The 19,411-nt window shown below is 38.5% G+C and overlaps 1 protein-coding gene across 7 annotated transcripts in view; it reads left to right on the top strand.

The window, feature by feature from the left end:
* Positions 1-19,411, top strand: part of dennd1b (DENN/MADD domain containing 1B) — a 118,238-nt gene that overhangs the window by 93,702 nt on the left and 5,125 nt on the right. For all 7 annotated transcript variants that reach the window (XM_014007317.1, XM_014007316.1, XM_014007311.1 and 4 more), the window contains 5 exons: positions 3,501-3,591; positions 6,229-6,269; positions 8,875-8,910; positions 9,352-9,408; positions 10,497-10,586. In XM_014007317.1, coding sequence (XP_013862771.1) covers positions 3,501-3,591; positions 6,229-6,269; positions 8,875-8,910; positions 9,352-9,408; positions 10,497-10,586 — 315 coding nt within the window. The remainder of the gene's footprint in view (positions 1-3,500; positions 3,592-6,228; positions 6,270-8,874; positions 8,911-9,351; positions 9,409-10,496; positions 10,587-19,411) is intronic.

The raw sequence follows: 19,411 nt of genomic DNA, 5'->3' as shown, positions 1-19,411 counted from the left end.
TAAATAAATAAATAAAAATCTGTGCCAAAAAAGTAAAGAATTGTGTGTTTGGTAGATTATTTCTTTGTTGTAACAATGCTTCTTGGCAATTTACCTTACACTGCTGGAAAAACTGTTATTTTCCCTTTTAAATGGTGCCACATTTGTAAGGAACATGCATTTGTGTGATGAGCAGTAGAGCTGAGTATGTGGGTTGTGCTCATAAAAGATTTACCAAATCGTCTCTACTCAACAGCTTATTTTACTGTTGCTGTTGACACTTCTGGTCCAATCAGGTGCTCTGTAAAAGATTTATTGTAAAGAAACATTGATACGACAAAGAAATAACTTATTCTACCAAAAACAAATTTCCTTGCTTTTTGTTCTAAGCATATTTTATTTAAATTTGATATTTTTCAGTATGCTTTATTGACACGCCTTCCAGCGCATTAATCATATCAGCAGTGAGAACAGTTTAATTCCACATTCTTCAAATACAAAAAAATTAAGTTAATTTATGTTCATGTCTGTAAATAAGCCTCAGCTGATTCCTAACCCAGTTTATGACTGAAGAAATATGAAATATTAACAAAACAGCATCATGGAGACTGATGTGTGAATGGATTAGCACGCTAGTAGCCACATATATGAAGCATGTACGTACGTTGCAATGATGTCAGTCTGTCTCCAGGTGTTCACACATGTCTGATTTGTGTTATTTGATCAGAGTTTGCTGTGGTTTAGGTAAAATTAATAGAATATTCAGGCACTAAAATGTCTGAAAATACAAATTTTGACAGAATTAAGTGGCTTTTAATGATCTGATTTTTGTCCTAATAAACCAGACTCCATTTTGGATGCAACAATTTGTTTTTACGGTTTTATTTTCTCTTAAAAAGAAAAATAAGCTCTTGCCTTTTGTTCGTGTGTGTGTGCCTGTAAGTGTGCAGATGTATCATGTTGTTTTTTTAAAGTGTGTGTGTGTTGGTTTGCATGTTTGTGATCACAGTCTGCCATTCTTGAGTAATGTCCAATTAAAGCCCCACAGTGAGGCAGGTAATCTGGCTGGGGTTTGAGTGGGGGTGTTTAAGTGGAGGCTCGGGCTAGGTGATGATTTGGGTTGATTATCTCCGCTAATTGGGCCAGCCATGTAGCTGAGCGGTGGATGGAAGCCACGGTCTCACCTCTCATTAAAATGATCTAATGATTAGTTTTTCCAGCTCTCCTGACCAGAAGAGCGGGTAGCCGTGTTGGTCGCTAGTTAGCAGGCTGTCCCTGAGGACACGCACCCCAGAACAGCCGGTACTGGTGTTACACTGTGTGTTACATGAGGGGACGGGGGGAAGTGGGAGGGTGGGGGGATTGTTTACAGTAAAAGCAGGAGGAGAAAAAAGTAATCAGCAATGAATTTGTTAATAAAAACTAAAATAAGGGTTTAAAAGTTTGAGGTGCTGATCATTAATTGCTAAAATTGTCAGTCAAAAACCAGCTTTAAACAAATGGTTTATTCATGTAAGTGCACATTTTTTATTAAATGAAGATTGTTACTGGTCGTTTCTCTTTTTTACAAATGTGCAGAAAATATATTAACGTTGAAAGTCGTAAAGGTCATCAAATTTGTTTACAATTGAGCAATATAATTTTTTTGTGTTTTTGAGAACTTTGTCAGTAAAACTGTTAAGTGGTTGTTGAAAAAAAGTCACTCAAGACAACAATTTACAGAAATTTGATGAGAAAAAATGTTTAGAAAACTGACATTTTTAAATATCACCACTTTTTAAAGAAAAGTTTTTAAAGTGTGACCCAGTACCAAATGCTCCATGGACCAGTACCAGTCCTTAGCCTAGTGAAAGGGGTGTTAAACTCATTTTCACAAAACAAAACATCACATTCATCATTTGGTTGCTGCATCTGTGCACTGCTAAAAAAACAACAGAGCTCTTTGTGGTATTTCCTGCATAGAAACAGTGTTTTAACACATCCTGTTTATAAATACTGAAAAGTACTACACTTACAACTGAGTAAATTGAAAAAAAAAATAGACCTACTATTAAAAGTTAGTTTTATTCACTTTTAAATTGTGCTGAGTGGCCATCTTGAACCCACTTTCCGACAAGGAATTCCCATTCATAATCAACATGCTTTGACACAGCCTTCTGTGCTCCAATGCCTAAATTATTCAATTCAAAAATACTTTATCAATCCCAAAGGGAAAATTATGGAGAAAATCCCAGGAAAAGGCCATGCGTGGTGGTTTGTTTCTTGACTGCACTTACAACTTGTCATTTAGTTCAAGCAAAAATATAAACAAACATGAAAAATGATAATTTCTTACAGCTTAGATGTAAACGAAAGTTAACCTAATCTGATTTTACAAGTTCAAAAAAGGTGGTCAAAAATCATTTTAAAAAACCCTCCCGTCATCGAACCAGACATTTGACAAACAGAAAACCATCTCCACCACGACCCCCGATGTGTTCTTAATCACTTAAATTATTGGGAGGGTCCAAAAGTTACTAAAGTCACCCCAACATTTCCAAATATAATTAATTACAGATTTAGTTTCCAAACTAGCTTAAGTATATTACTGCCTAAAGAAAAAACAAAAAAAATCGTAGAAATTATAATTTACAAGATTTCAACATAAATGGTCACAACATGCGTTATGGGGGCCGTAGTTCAGGGTCTATGCTGGGTTAAACTAAACTGCTCGGGGCCACAACTACTTAAAGCCAGCAGCTCAGGGGCAGGATTGTAGTATCTTTTACCTTTTAGATTTGTTTATTTTGTTTCATTGAATCATAAATTTAAAGTTCATAGTTTATATAAGAACTATTTTTACATTAAATTAATATGGAAAGAAATCACGGGCATTGAGTTTGACACGTGTTCTAGTGTTTTTGTATTTATTTATTTGTCTTGGAAATATTCTGTTTTTTTTTTTAATCCAACATTGATATGAGACAATAAAAAAGACAAATATCTAAGACTAAGGAATACAGGTTAAAACTATGACTAATATAAATGTGACAGCCTTTTTTTATTTAATTTGCTCATACCCTATTTAAAAATCTGACTTTTAAATCTTATCTAAAGATTACAGTTTTTTGTTAGATGAATCTTAAAGTCAAGTTTTATTTTATTGTTTGAGTTTGCTGATGCTTGAAAATCATATTGATGTGCTTTTGTCACTGCGCTCATGAAACTTGTTGGCCATTAAGTCCATATTTACGGTGTGGAGTTTTATGTGCTGCATGTTACAAAGAGAGGAAATGAAACTTCCTCACGTCTCAGACAGTGTGAAGAAAGTAGTCGGCTGCTCTAATCCCTCACCTGCTCCATATTAACAAATCCCTATTACCTTCAACCCGCCTAATCTTGGTTTTAGTTTCAGTCACATAGGATTAATATACCCCCCCTGCGGTTGAAGTGTTTGAGTTTGTGTATGTGATTGTGTTCACCCCCTCCTGCCTCTCTCCTCCTGCAGACTCTAATAAGCATCTTGTAATTTATGGTTGTAGTTCATCGACGGACGGCTGGCTAAATTGAACGCAGGCCGCGGCTTCAGCGACGTGTTTGAAGAAGAGATCACAGAGGGGGGCTTCTGTAGAAGTGAGTACTGACTTAGTGTTTTCTATAAGCGGTGGAGCACAAATTCTGATTGAATGAGAGCTGGAAAACTGGCTGGATTTTAAAAATAAAATCACAATAGTTGGAACTCATTAAAAGACGGTGAAGATTTAAGTGTTTTACAATGAAACAGCAGGGTCGTTACTCAATTAGAACTATAGATACTAGTGTAGAAGCTAGAGCATCAACTCAGCTTTTTACTCAAGTAAAAGCGGAAAGGTACTGGTTTTAAAACTACAAAGCAGATCTTCAGACATTTCATGGTTGGCTTCAAGATAATCTTTTGTCARTTAATGTTAAAAAAACTGTATGTATTTTTCCTCACCCAGGAGACATTTCAATATAACAAATCAACTCACTTTTTTAAACAAACCCCTTGATATTGTCACTACCTACAAATATCTTGGAATTACTTTGGATTCTCATTTGACTTATCGTGATCATGTACAAGTTTTAACCACTAAGTTGAAACAGAAATTATACATTTATTCAAAAATTAGATCCAATCTGACATCTTCTGTTTCAAATATCTATCTTCATGCCATTATACTCTCAACCATGTCGTACTGTTTACCTGTTTGGTCTCTTACAACAAATGAAATCTTAGAACCCATAGTTAGGCTCTACAACAGGGCCTACAAAATTCATAAAAGGTTGGACTCATCACTGTACAGTTCTTTCATTGTCTGATGCCTTGACTTTTCAGAATTATGTTTTGTATAGTGGTATTAATTTATATTTTCAGATCTTCCAAGGTGCCACTTATGGAACTCTCCGTGCATTGTTGCCCAAATCAAATTCTGGAAGTGGTCATTCAACTAGATCTGTTACAAAAGGACAACTGATATCACCAACTGTTAAAAACTGTTACGGCCAGAGGTCTTTCTTCTATGTTTATACTAAAGCATGGAATGACATTCCTCAAAACATAAAGTCTATTTCAAAACTACAGCCCTTTAAGAAGAATCTTGTCTGCCATCTGCTGGACACTTTCTGTTGTGCTCATACAGTATTCAGACGTCTTATTTTGCAAATGCTGCCTTCCTGAAATTTGGAATGCTTGTTTGTCTTTGTGTCTATGGTGTATAATGATGTGATTGTGATGCTGTATTTCTGAGTGTTTTGTGTGCTGCAGAACAGGAACCTGTTGTAAAACAGCAATTATGCTGAGTCAGGCTTGATTTTTAGTAATCTTTTCCTGTTAAATCAATAAATCAAATCAAAATGTAAAAGTAAAAGTAATGTAAAGACAAAAATCCATTAAAAATAAAAGCTTAGTCTGTGCCACAGGAGCCTATAGTGGACAACCCCACGTCTGGAAATTACAGTTTAAAATTTTATGCATGACGTGAAGTTAGTTTATAACATTTTCACATACATGGTTTTAATCTGTTTGAATTTCTCCTAAATTAAGTTTGTACGTTTTAAATCCAGTTCAGTTTCTCAATTCTCACAAACCATGTCAGAAAATTGGTGTGCAGACAAAACCTTGCACGACAAAACCTTACAAGACACAATCATATAAGACACAATTATACAATGCACAGTAATGCAAGACAAAACCATACAAGACACAGTCATACAATGCACAGTCATACAAGACACAGTCATACAAGACACAATCATACAAGACACAGTCATACAATGCACAATCATACAAGACACAGTCATACAATGCACAGTCATACAAGTCAAAACCATACCAGACAAAACCATACAAGGCACAGTCATACAAGGCACAAGACACAATCATGCAAGACACAGTCATACAAGACAAAACCTTACAAGACACGATCTCACAAGACAAAACCTTACAAGACACGATCTCACAAGACAAAACCTTACAAGACACTATCTCACAAGACAAAACCTTACAAGACACTATCTCACAAGACAAAAACTCACAGCCTTCATGAAAAAAGAGATAAAAAGCTCACATTTTCTTTGATTTTTAAAACATCAAAGGTATAATATTTGTGACACATCAGAGTTGCTCCCACATTCCTTCTTTTGAGCTGTTCTTACCTTCTAACCTTCCACACCTTATGTTTTTACCAATATTTTATTCACTTGAGCAAGATTGAGCAGTTTCTTTGTTAATAAGTGAGTTTTTTTAACCAGTGATTAACAGTGTTTACCTGGTACATAATCAAATAAAGGTCAGACAAGCCTTAAAAGCCTGTGCTAGGACTTAATGCAGCTGAATGTAGATCTCTGGATGGTTTCCTCCATACGACGGGGCTCTGCATCTGATGGGAGTGTGGAGTATTTTTAATCGCATACAATATGCTTATACAGTAGTTGTAACGTGATGTCCTGTATGTATAATAGTACTTTTTATATTAATCTAATTGCTAAAAAAAATCATGTATTTAGTGAGATTTTCTCTTGTGAGCTCATGTCAGGAAGTCCAGCAAATTAAAATTTGTTTTCACCAGATTAGTATTTGTTTTCTCGTCTCGTATTTAGTTCAGATGAATTGCTTAGTAATGTGTTTGTCTGTGTATGAAATTGTGTCCCGCCGAGGTTTACAGTTACTCCTGCATCATCATGACAACGCCGGGCTACTGAGTCCAAAATGATTAATTCATATCCTCTTTCTTTCACACATCCCTTCAGGTAATTCAAGGTCGTACCAGCAATGGATGCACACTGTGAAGGTATTTACAGAAAGTCCTTCCTGTTGTACCCAAAAGATTTTATCAGTGGAGTTTTATTCATTTTATTCCTAGGTTACATTTAATTGAAGATGTGATTGACACAGCTCAGTGTTTGAAGTCTTGCCTTTGGAACGAAGGGGTTGCCTGAATGTACAGATCCAGTTTGTGCAGTGTGGTGTGTGTGCGTGTGTAGCAGTGCGTGCAGCAGGACAGTGGATACAGACAGGAAGGAAGACAGAAGTGATTTGACGTGACAAGACGTCCTTCGACATGACATGTTGATCTGGCAGCAAACACAGGCTTTACTCCACTCAACCAACCCAAGAACATACATCTCTTCCTCCTTCATCTCTTCCGGGCTCTACCCTCCTCTCCTTCTCCCTCCCATATCTATCTGTCTTTATCTCTACCCCCTCTTTTCATCTCCGTCACCCCTCCCCCCTTCCCTATCTCTCCATGCCGTCAGCTAAGGCTGAATTAGTTCTCAAGAGTGATCTTCAAAGGTTTGGTAAAGTTCACATTTCCTGACTGACAGGGATCTATAAGAGAGGCCTTCACCTCGGCCCCTCTCTTCTCCTCTTTCTGCCAACTTCTGAAACGCTGCCTGCCATTTACTCTGTTTAGCCGTTTAGTCGAAGTTTTGTGCTTACACTAAAGACCAAACAGAGAAGACTGCAAAGGAAAGAAACGGCAACTCCGAAAGGAAAGAAGAAAGGCGCAGAGAGAGAGGGAGGTTGGGTATCATAATGTCAGTCTGCTAAACTCAAAGCGTGAATTAATCTCATCCAGTCCTTTCCATCACTGTTTTAGGCTTTATATAAAAAAAAAAATCCTGAATGCTGTGAAATGCTCAATTTACTGCAGATCAGTGAAAGTCTTTATTCTTCATCAGCACCATTTTCTGCAGTTGTTACTGTACCACTGACAGGTGTAGATGTTTGAGTGGATTTTGAATACTTCCTGAGTTCTTGGATGATGATAGAATAATGTGAATCTTTTTTAAAAATGAAAACACTAAATCACTATTAGGGAAGAAGAGCTTGAAGAATGTCTAGCAGGTTTATTGGTAGCTCTGTTAGCTACAGCCATTGTTTTGAGTTTTTTACTCAGACTACAGATATCTGTATTATTTATGATTTTTCTCTAGTGATATCTTATGAAGCTTTGCTGAATGTGCAAACTGTCTTAATTTACTGCCACAAAAAATGCAAAATACTTAAAAAAACAAACTCTTCAGTCTTGTTCCTTGCCTCAGTGTTCTTTGTGTTTTACAGCACAAATAAGTTTAAACATCGATGTTTGTTAATGTAACACTTAAACCAAGCCTGTTGAGATACTAATCTGTTGTTTGGGGTTTGTTTTAATATCCTCAATTTCTACAAAGAAAAGGGATGTAAAAGTTTACTGTGGAGATTTAAAAATAGATATTATTTCTTTTTTCTTTACATTTTAACGAGAGATGAACTTGAAATGTGTCATTGACATAAGTATTCAGACCCATTACTTTGTCCTTGATTGAAGCATTTTTGGCACTTTGGCACTGATGGTGATCTTAAAGGGGACATATCATGCAAAATCCACTTTTTTAACTGTTAAACACATTTTATTGTACTTGGAGTCTGTAGGAGTGTTGAAAATTATGTTGTTAAGCAGTAAACCCCTCTTTCGAACTAGAATGGACTGCTCTGGAAGCTGCAGGGGGGCGGGGTGTGATGCACCTCATTTGGATTTAGAGAGACAGCCTCAAAACGAGTTGATGTGAGACACACCTCAGAAAAGAGGTGAAAGAGGGGCTTGTGAAGTTACAATAAGGAGATCAGAGCAAAGCATTGCAGTTCCACTTTATATAGACCCTAACTGACTGATTTAAATGTTAAAGGAGGATTTAAAAGCAGGATACATCTCCTTTAAGTCTGTGGAATGATCAAGTTGACAACATCTTTCTTTGAAATTTCCCCTCCAGCTCTTCTTGACAAACACTTTTACATTGGTTCATTGGTGAAGCATCAGTGTTCAATCACTTTCTCAACTCCTTAGAGTTGCACAGTTGGTTTCAGGTTGTGATTCATACTGTTCAACGCCAGTTCAGACTTTTGCCCAAAGACATTTTATCATTTGTTTTTGTTTATGGCAGTATCAAGAAGTTCTCTAATGGAAATGAAACCTAGATTTGCAGGATATAATCAAAGACTATAGATAAGATTAAGAAAGTTAGAAACTGATTGATGTTTAGATCATGGCAGTGGGAAACAAGGTTTGTTGGACTTCATTCAATTGGGAAAAAAACACTTTTTAACAAAAAAAAAGATGAACCTAGAGCTCAACTGTGACATCATTAAAGAGTTTGGATACTTAGGTAAATGGGAAAATATTTATTTATTTGTTTATTTATTTATTTATTTATTTATTTAAACAAACTCCTGACAAAGACTAGTTTTCTAAACCTTGAAGGAGTGTGAAAAAAGCATATTTTTAGCACTTTGCTTTATGTTTTCATTATAGGTCAGTCAATATCCTTCATTCAGTACTTTTATGATAATATTTGTGTTTATGTATTTACCACAGTTACCTTTAAGTGACTCACAGTTTTGTTTTTCTGTTACAGAAAGGAGGAGCACTCTTTATAACTTCTGTGTCAAAGGTATTTTATTTGGCATTTCTATGAAAAAAAGAGGGATTCTCAATTTCACAAGATATTGTCAGCCGACCACAAACGACACAATTTACCAGCTGAAGAAAGAAAACGTTGGTATTCTTGAATATTAAAAAAAACCATAATAATAATTGTAAAACATGTCTGTAAGAGTTGGTTGTGGAGCTCTAGAGCTCTGTTCACGACTGGTGAATGTTTGATGAGCCGTTCTGTGTCGTACAATAGGTGGTCAGGGTGCCCTTTCATGTTATCGCCTCCTGTTAGTGTGCGAGGCGCTCTTATCCCGCCTTTTGTCTGCGTGTTTTTGCCACGAGGATCAAAGCATTTCTTGATGTTACATGAAACCAGATCAGAATGTTAATGCAACATGTTTTGATTAGTAATCTGTCTGGGTATGTGTGTGTGTTTTATTATTATTTTCTCTCCTAGGCCAAGGTTCATGCGAAGAAGGGCATTCGGGACTTTAAGGGCAGACTCAAAGCTAGGGTGAGCTGCGTGAACCTTCACACCTGTCTGACATGTTTTTTTTTTTTTGCAGCGCACACCAACACACATGTACACAACTCTGTTCAGAGGCATGCAGACAGACACACACCTCCCTCATGGAAACAGACAGGAAGGCTGCTTTACATGGAGCGTGTGATTCTGACGTAGGGGCCTTTTAATGACTGTTGAAGCCTGCTTAGCGCTTTGTTCAAGGCTGTACATTTTTAACTAGCGCCCCTCTGGCTATGGCCTGTCATGTCATGCGAAACCCCAGCCCTTCTCTCTCTTTTATTGTCTGCATATTTCATCAGTGAGCCTGTGATTTCCTCAAAGCTAATGTAACGAGGTGTATGTTTCCATAAGCCTGATGGATTTGATAAGGCAATAGCAGTTTGATGTGTCAGTGGGAAAAGAGGAGCGAGGGCGCCGCTCTCCACCGTGTTCACGCTCGCAAACACACAGGAAGAGATCTGTTGTTTGAAGTTAAACAGATTTCCTCTTCACGCAGAGGAGAAATTAATTTGGAGATTTGCTTCTTCTTTTTTTATTATTTTTCCTTCCATCACCTCATCAACCTGTTCAAGGTATACGTGTGATGGATGAGAAATGTTTTGAAGGATTAAAACCAAAGTGATCCAGACAAAAACCAACCTCAATGCAGCAGTGTGTTTTTGTATTGTAGTATTTTTAACTGATTTTAGCTGCGTGATATAAAATATTTAGAAAACTCTTGTTTTTGCATCTTGACCACTATCATTTAAATCTGGTGTGAGCATCAAGAGCAGTGAGACTTGATTGAATTGACAAAACACTGAATATGCTTGTGATTTATTACAGTCCCTTCACAGTATTGATATTAAACACACAACTATATATACACAATATACATTTTGTGCAGCTTGATGTTTTAACCATATTACCAGTAGAAAGACTGATGTAATTAAAGAAGCACAACTTAGAGAAGAAAAATGTTTTTTTTAAATGCATGGAGAAAAATCAGAACAAGCTAAACCAAACGATGCATTGATTAGTCCAGAAACTGATCACTCATTAGCGCGTCTCCCATTTCTATTCATCTTCTCTCTCAGGAAGACGAAGAGAACGGGATGTCAGTCTGTGCAGGGTCTCCTACCAGCACCAAGAGCCTGTCTCCAAGGAGACTGCAGAAGATGAGACGGGTACGACGAGCACGCTTATACACACACACACACACACACAAACACACACCAGTTAAGTAGTTACACCAACTGATCGTACCGTAGCTCTGTTTTTATTTGACCATCATAGATTCGGTTTTTAACTCCTGCACTCTTTTTCCGTCCAATTTTTACTCTTATTTCCTCCTTTTCTTGTAGCTCCAGAGCTTTTTTTTCTCGCTTTTTATTGCCCCCCCCCCCTCATTCCCTCACTGTTGGAAGTAAAGTCGTTTGTCAGGATTCCAAATGTAATCATAAGCATTTTTTCCCTCCCTCCCCAACGCTCTCGTTGTACGTTCAGTGTTTTCCTCTGAACAGCACGGACAGTTGAAGCAACTCATCTGCTGGTCAGCGTTTCCTCTGAAGAATTTGCTTGTGCACCATAAGTAGGAAAGCAAAAAAAATAAAAAATAATAATTAAATAAATCCTATCTTTGTTCTGTGCGGAGCCGGAGTGCGATGTGCACGATCACAAAAAAAAAAAAAAAGATAAAAAATTACACACTCATTAATAAATATATGAGGAGAGTTAAAAATGTTTTCTGGTTTAATTAAAACAAGACCATAGCACAGTCTAAATGGAGAACGYGCATGTATTTTCTCAGTGTAGGAAAGTTTAGTTTGTGCGATTATAATTACACACTTCTGTACTAAACTCGTGCACACAGCCTCGGGGACTCTGGTTGGATAATCTCCCACCTTGTATCTACACCTCTGTAGTACCAGCTGGAGCTTTTTCACCTCTTATTTTAAAAATGTAAGTGGACTCCAAATTCTGTTAAAAACCACACGCATGATAAAAAAAAAAAAAAAGTAAACCCATGGCTGCACGCTGACATTTTGGTCACAGCCGTGGACGGGTGTGATTAGGAGAGGTTGTGCTGTGTCTAATTAGTGTTGTGTTTCCTGTGTGTGTGTGTGATGAGGCTGGAAAGTCTTAGCGCGGGGAAGGTGTGACGGCCGGGGGAGAGGAGAAGAACGGCAATTAGGGATTTTCTAAAGGCCTCCTCGGACACCCGCCCTCCCCCCTCGAGCCGGTGCACGCACAGATTGACTGTTACACACACACAGACACACAGCGGGTTCAGGACACACACTCACACCCCTGTTCGTGCCATTGAGGCCTGCTCATTGCCACAATAACAGGTCCCCGGAGACCACTGGAGGAGGGACAGGCGGGACGCAGGACTGCGTGTCCCGCAGCTCAGCTTTTGTGTGTTGTGTTTACATGGAGTCAATCACTTTCTCATTAATCAGACGCACTGCTCATCTCATTCTCTTTTATTGCCTTCAGAACAATACTTAGAGTTCTTATTGTTGTTTATTAAATCGAGGTTTGTGCATTTTTTTAGACTGTCCTCCTAAGCCTGTCACAATAAGCAACAAATCAAATTAAAATGAGGTTGGTAAATTAAAACAAGGTTGATAATTTCATTTGCCTGCTTGTTTGTTCCTTGTCCCTCTTTTCTACTCTTTTTTTTTCTGCTCTTTAGCATAGCGAGGAGTGAACTCTGGCATCAGGTATATTCCAGGTGAACAGTCTTTTAACATGAGAGCCCTGTGAACAAGTATTCAGCAAGAGGAGCTGCTTCGGTTTGCCTTCTGTCAGCTGGTGACCCTGATTCAGGGCAACGTGCTAAACCTTGGGTTCGCCAAGAGTTGTTTCTTTTTTCTTTTTTTTTTGTTACACTACGTAAATTTCGTAAACTTTGTAAGCAGCATGCAATTGAGCGCAATTATTTTATGAAACCAGAGGAAAACAAATAATTGTGCCGGCTTGGATAGAGGTGGGTAGGGGTGTTACAGATTCAGCAGCTGTGTTGTTTTGTTTTGCGTTTTCCAATCTCCGCTCCTGGCCCATCCGTAACGACGCAAATTTTGTAAACTTCCCTAAATTTCTTAAGCATTGTGAGGGTCACTGCAGTTATTTTATGAAGCCAAAGGAAGGCGCACACAATAAATTGTGCCGGCTTGGATAGAGGTGGGTAGCGATGTTGCAGCTTTTGTTGTTTTTGGATTGACAATATTCACTCCCGGCCCATCTGTAACTTTACATTAATTTTGTAAACTTCTGAAATGTGAGGGTGACTGCAATTACTTTATAAAGCCAGAGGAAGAGACACAAAGAATAAATTGTGCCGGCTTGGATAGAAAAGTTGGGTAGTGATGTTACAGCTTCATTAGCTTTTGTTGTTTTGTGTTTTACGATATCCACTCCCGGCCCATCCGTAACTTTACGCAAATTTTGTAAACTTCCCTAAATTTCACTAAATTTCATAAGCATCGTGAGGGTGACTGCAGTTATTTTATGAAGCCACTAAATTGCACCAACTTGGATAGAGGTGGGTATCGATGTTACAACTTCATGAGCTTTTGTGTTTTATGATATCTACTCCCGACACATCTGTAACTTTACGTTAATTTCGTAAACCTGTAAATTTGTTAAGCAACACGAGGGTGACTGCAGTTACTTTATAAAGCCAGAGGAAGAGACACAAAGAATAAATTGCGTCAACTTGTATAGAAAAGTTGTGTAGCGATGTTACAGCTTCACGAGCTTTTGTTGTTTTATGTTTTAGGACATCCGCTCTCGGCCCATCCGTAACTTTACGCAAATTTCGTAAACTTCCGTAAATTTCATAAGCTGTGTGAGGGTGAAATATTTTCACATATATTTTACACATATAAATATTTCACAATATTTTGTGAAGCCAGAGGAAGAGATATACACAATAAACTGCGCCGACATAAATTTTTAGTTTTTATTTTTTACATATGTAAATTTCATAAACTTAAGCTTCATTTTAAAAAAATAAAGATTTGGGGGGTCATTATAATAGTTTAAAATGGTCTCCAAACAATATTGTTTATCGTGGGGATTTCTCAGACATTTCATCGTCCATCCTGACAGTCCTTTTTCTACCACATATTTCTTGAAAACTTCAAACAAAAGAAACTAAATCCATCAACTTATCACAACAGAAGTTCTTGTTTTGATAAAGCTGCTCTCTAGACCCTCCTCCTCTGAATGAGCTCCTCTCTACAGTTTGTTTTCACCTGACTGTCACGTGGCGGTGAAAACAGCCGTTGTTCCTCCTCTCTTTGTTTCCTCGCTTTGTAGCTTTATCTTTCCCTTCTGAGTTGACTTCCTCTACAGTGTTGATACTGTTGTTCTGCCCACAACTGTCTGGACCAGGTGTTCCTCCTCTTCAAGAAATTGATCTCACGGGACTAACGTGGTTAAATAAAGGTTAAGTGAAATTACCTTCCAACATCGCCTGCTTTTTGCTGAATCAGGCTTCATTCTTAGCCTGTTTGAAAAAAGAAAACATATATAAGCTTTGTGATTTTTTTCTCATTTAATCTGTAAAATATTGTATACAGCGACAGTTTTTACTGTCAAAACCAAAAAAGTGTGCTAAAATAGACAGCTTTGCCTTCTTTTAATTGGCATTCTTTACAAAATGAATGAAAGTACTGAGAATATTTTAAAAAAGACACCTAAATGCATTTTAGCTTCAAAAACTTTGCCTCAGAAGCTTCATTTATCTTCTTTATTGTCCTCACCAAAGCATATACTATCTATTTTATGTTTATTTTCTGTTTAAATCTGGTTTAAGCACTTTGACTTTCTCATTCATGCATATATAATTCACTAAATATAGAACACATGAAAACATTTTGCCACATTGTTCAAATTTAAAAGAATAATTGTACTTTAACCAGAAGTCAGTTTATTTACCAGCAGCTACAGTTTTACATTTATTCATTAAAAGCTTCTAAACCAATTAGAGACATCACAATTAAATACAAGAAAGAAAATTCCTGTTGCATTTCCATCATCTGTTTTTTAGCTTTCTCTAACACTGTCTATCCTTGAAATGAAGTGAATGATCCCAGTGAAGCTGGCTTAATGAATCACCAGGAAATAATCTGAGTAATGAAATAAATGTTCTGATTGATCATCCAAGCTCCTGCTCCAGAGTCACATGTGTTCATGTTTCTCCTGCGTCCGGATGTTGTGGGTGATTTGTAGCGTTCGATGAATGTGTTGATTAAGAATGTAGGAGTAATTCGTTTGTTTGACGACAACAAAGTCAGAAGAGGTTCGCTGAGTTCCTCTCGTTTGATCCAGCAAACCACTTCTGTGAGCTTTTTTTTATTTTATTTTGTGAAACCAGATTATGTTTAAGGTGTAGCTTTTTTTATGTGTGTGTTTTACGTGCCGCAAAATGTAAAGCGAGTCTGCAGCCCGGCCTTTATTTACTTTTTTTTTATTACAAAGAAATATTGAGCGGCTCGGTGTGCACAAACAGGCATGCATTTTGCAGTTTGCCTCAGGTTGGAGGCAGGAGAATGACAGCTGTTAGGAGCACAGAGGAGAGCAGAGGTTTGGGCAGTGTTATGGACAATGACAGCCAGCAGGCTCACGGCCGGGCTCAGCCCCAGGCTCCGGACTCTTCACCTGGTTCAGGTAGGAGGGGACGCCAGCCTGGAGAGCAGCTCGGGGTTGAGGGGAACCAGGGGGCGAACTCAGATAAATGAGAGAGTGAGAGAGGGAGAGAGAGAGAGAGAGAGGGAGAGAGAGGGAGAGAGGGAGAGAGAGAGAGAGAGGGAGAGAGAGAGAGAAAACAAGTGTTTAAAGATTTTTGTGTTTGTGAAACTTTCAAATTCGTCACTTCTTCACCAGCAGTCCTCACATAGATCAGGTGTTCTAACATGCTTTTATTAAAAATTGGGTTTCTGCTAATTTGCTCAAAATGCAATAAATAGTTAAATGCATTCAGTATTTAAGTTAAAAAGCTTTTGACAGTAGAGAAATAGTTGAGATGGAATGAGTCACATAATGTTTATGGTTGTTAAATAGTTTTTTATTTATTTTTGGATAAATATTAAAGTGACAGCCAGGATGCTTTACAGGTTGCCTTAAACCCAGCAGCTCTGTCCATAGCTGACGTGTGTTTTCATGGTTATTTGTATGAATTTGTTGTCTCCACTTGCTCAGTTTCTCCTCTCCTCTGGGGACAAGCGGCTTTTCCTTTCTGAACCTAAAGTGCCACCTCCTGGCTGAGTGGCGGTACTGCACCGGCACTGAAAACCCCACCTGGTCATTTCGCCCCACAGAGTTTGACAGAGCGAGCCTAACGGACGCTCTCCTTCCTTTACATTTACATAATATTTGAAGCAAACCTTTCTGGAGCAGCCAGCTGGACGGAGGAGCAGCCAATCTCTCCCAAAGCAGTTTTATTTTCTTCTTCTTCGTTCCTCTTTAAACAGGCAAACATAAGCTTGGCTGTTTATATGTAAAAGGCTCGGCGTCTCCCTGAGGTTTGTTTGCATTTAACCAGCGTTTCTTTACACACACTGCCAAAGCTGTGAGCTCAGCGCCCGCTCAGAGGTGCCATATAAAATGTAGGACCGACTCTTAAAGTTGCACACCAGCGTTTGGCCCCGACGCAGAGGCGTTCCACATAGCTGGTCATGCAGGAAGAGCAGCAAGAGCGGGGGAAAGTTTGTTTCTTGTAATGCAGCTACTGTAGTGGAGGATAATGACTGTTTTCCCCTCATAACTGCACAAATAATATCAAATTAAATGCAGAAATCTGAAATTAAAACCTTTTTATTTTGGACCCAGCTACCTGTTAAATTTAACGTTTAAATGACAAAGTTCTCCACTTTGCTAAAACCCCCGAAATGTCAAACCTTTTCCTTATACATATTCAAAAATACCGAGTTACTGAAATAACTGTAGCATCTTTTTTTTTTCTCTCTGACTCCTGCTTCAACCTGACTCTTCCGCTGTCTGCGCTCTCACTCTGCGCCGGTCTCACTCGTGGCGACGTGGCGGGGAGGAAGCCGAGCAGACAGACAGAAGCGGTGACATCTGTCAGTGGCAGCAGAGTGACGGGAGGCAGAAAACGAGAGACAGGAGAGGCACGGAGCGAGAATCACTTTTTCCCCCCATTCTCACCTTTCAGCTTCCCATTAGCCGACAGCGAGGAACTAATGAAGGAGCAGTATGATAATCTGTTGTTCTCCCGTTCTCCGTGCCCTCCACTGTCCTGTCAGGCCTGGGGAGATGTGGGAGGGTGACAGAGCTGTCACAGCGTCGGCAAGGAGGGATCTCTCATTGTAAACGTCTCTATGGTTTTTGTTGTTGTTGACTTATTGTAGATGAACTTGTGTTGTTGCTTCTCCAGAGCACCATTATTGTCATTGACTGCATTAATGTCGTTTAAAGGAGACACATGATGCTTTCAAATCCTCCTTTTTCACATTGAAATCATTCAGCTGGTGTCTGTATAAAGTAGAATTGTAATACGTTGGTCTGAATTCCTCCTTATTGTAACTCCACAAGCCCCTCTTTCACTCCTTTTCTGAGGTTTGTCTCTGATCAACTTGTTTTGAGGCTGTCTCTTTGAATCTGAATTAGGGGCTATACAACAAAAAAACAAATCAAATTAAATGAAAGGTAGTAGAAGAAGAAAAAAAATCTTGTGATTTCTGCCCCTTTTTCTCAATAAATAAATTCAATCAAAAAATCTTCAATTTAAAATGTAAAAATTTTTTTTAAAGAAAAACAGATTTAATTCCTTCTTGAGTAACAATCCGTGCCTTATACTCATACGTATTTCTCCAACAGATTTACCTTTATCATTTTCTTAAATATACACATTGATCAGCCATTTTTAACGCTATCTTCTAGATCAGTGGTTCCCAAAGTTGGGGTCGGGACCCAAAGTGGGGTCCTGAAACATCAAGGTGGGGTCCTGAAAAGATTTTCCTATATTAATTACATTTTTGCCTTAGTTGCCTAAAATGTATAGAATAATAAATATTGTTACTGTGCCCATGTTTAGTTGACCTGATACAAATGTTTATCATCCAAAAATAGTTGTGGGCACAGGTCTCTGCTGCTGTTATTTTGTGGGTCAAAAGCTGAAAAGTCTGGGAACCACTGCACTTCATAAATCAATTTAAAGGGTAATAAAATAATTGGTGATGTAATATTTTTGCTATAATTATTACAAAAACACAAAATAAGTATAAATAAGTATTTATATTTGTGTAGCCTTTGTGTTTAGGTTTATTAACAAAGTTTGTGTACTCAGACCAGTAATATTTGGGGTCACAAGTTTTTGCAATGAATAGTTTGTGGGTCAGAAGATAAAAAGTTTGGGAACCACTGTTCTAGATTATTCCATAATTTAATTCCCTGGACTGAAGTACTCCGTTCCTTTAAACTGGTTCTAACTTTAGGTTTGACAAACATTTCTGTCCCCTTCAAATTGTAACAACTCTCTCTTTTAACAAAACGTAATTGGATGTTTGAATATAGCAGTGCAGAAACAGGAAAACGGAAGACCTGTCCATCCATCCATCCATCCATCCATCCATCCATCCATCCATCCATCCATCCATCCATCTTTAAAGCCTTGTCAAACAATAACATTTTAGACAATTTATCCCAATTTATGAAAAGTTTGTCCAACTCTAAATATGTCTAAGCTGAAGTTGGAGTTCAAAAACATCTCCTGAAAGCCTCTTTTCGAACTATATATACTTTAATGCTAACAATTAAATCAAATATAGAGCTGTTTTGAGTAAAATAGTCTAAAAAATACTCATACGTCGGCATAAGTTGTAAAACATTGTAGTTACATGTTACAGAGTCAGAGGAGAATAAAGAAGACCAAATTTTAAGTAAGTCCAGACCTTTTATTAAATATTCCGTAGCAAATAATTTTGACATAATAGTTCAGAAAACATCATAGAAAATAGAGAAAACTGAAACGGGCTGCGAAATATGACTCAAACAGAATGTAAAGATATCTAAACAGAAGAGACTGAACTAAAGCTTTCTGCACTCTTGGAGACTCCAAGGTGCACAACAAAATGCATTTAACAGCTAAAAAGTGTATTTTTCATGATATGTTCCCTATTAAAAATAAAAAAAGATGGCCACTACTCCACATTAGGTGCATTTATAGTAAAGTGTTGTGTTGTTGTAGTAAGTTCAATCAAACGTTGCTCTGTAGGGTCGGAGTGAAGCGAGAGAATGACAGATTGATAAAGCTGTGAAGTGAGGCGCTCCCCGGTGGAACTTCCTCTCAGATAGACGGCCAGATCAGAGAGCCGGCTTCATGACCTGCGTCCGGTCCGGTTTGGAGTTCACCTTGATTTAATAAACACCTAGACCCGACAAGCGTGGGAGGAGGGGGGGGGGGGGCACGCCACGCCATCTCAAACGTAGCCTCGTTGCTCAAAAAGAACAAACCTTGACTGATGTTTGGAAACGTGATTACGAAACACGTATTTGTGAGGAAGTGTTCGTGTCCGGAGCGGAGCCCTCCCCGAGTGTCTCACAGGTGCATCTCCGCTCCGCTGGCCCGCTGGCCCGCTCCGGACCCAGATTTACGGCCTTGACACAGGAATCCATTAAAGGCTGTTTAGGGATCCCAGGCCCCAATCTCTTTCATTATAGCTCCAAGCTAGCATGGAAGGGGAGCAGATCGGCCAATCAGCAGCGGCGCCACATGTGTTTATGTTTAGCCTGATGGCTGAGAGGCTTAAGTGGCTACTGCACACATCTCCTTCACTGACTTTTATGGAAAAAGTGGCACTTTAACTCTTTGTATTTTTGTGTGCGTGCGTGCGTGCGTGCGTGCGTGTGTGTGTGTGTGTGTGTGTGTGTGTGTGTGTGTGTGTGTGTGTGTGTGTGTGTGATGAGGCTGGAAAGTCTTAGCGCGGGGAAGGTGTGACGGCCGGGGGAGAGGAGAAGAACGGCAATTAGGGATTTTCTAAAG

The sequence above is a fragment of the Austrofundulus limnaeus genome, unplaced genomic scaffold, assembly GCF_001266775.1.
Source record: "Austrofundulus limnaeus strain Quisiro unplaced genomic scaffold, Austrofundulus_limnaeus-1.0 Scaffold41, whole genome shotgun sequence".
Classification (NCBI taxonomy): domain Eukaryota; kingdom Metazoa; phylum Chordata; class Actinopteri; order Cyprinodontiformes; family Rivulidae; genus Austrofundulus; species Austrofundulus limnaeus.
The sequence above is the reverse complement of the archived record's forward strand: the minus strand, read 5'-3'. Positions and strand labels throughout refer to the sequence as shown.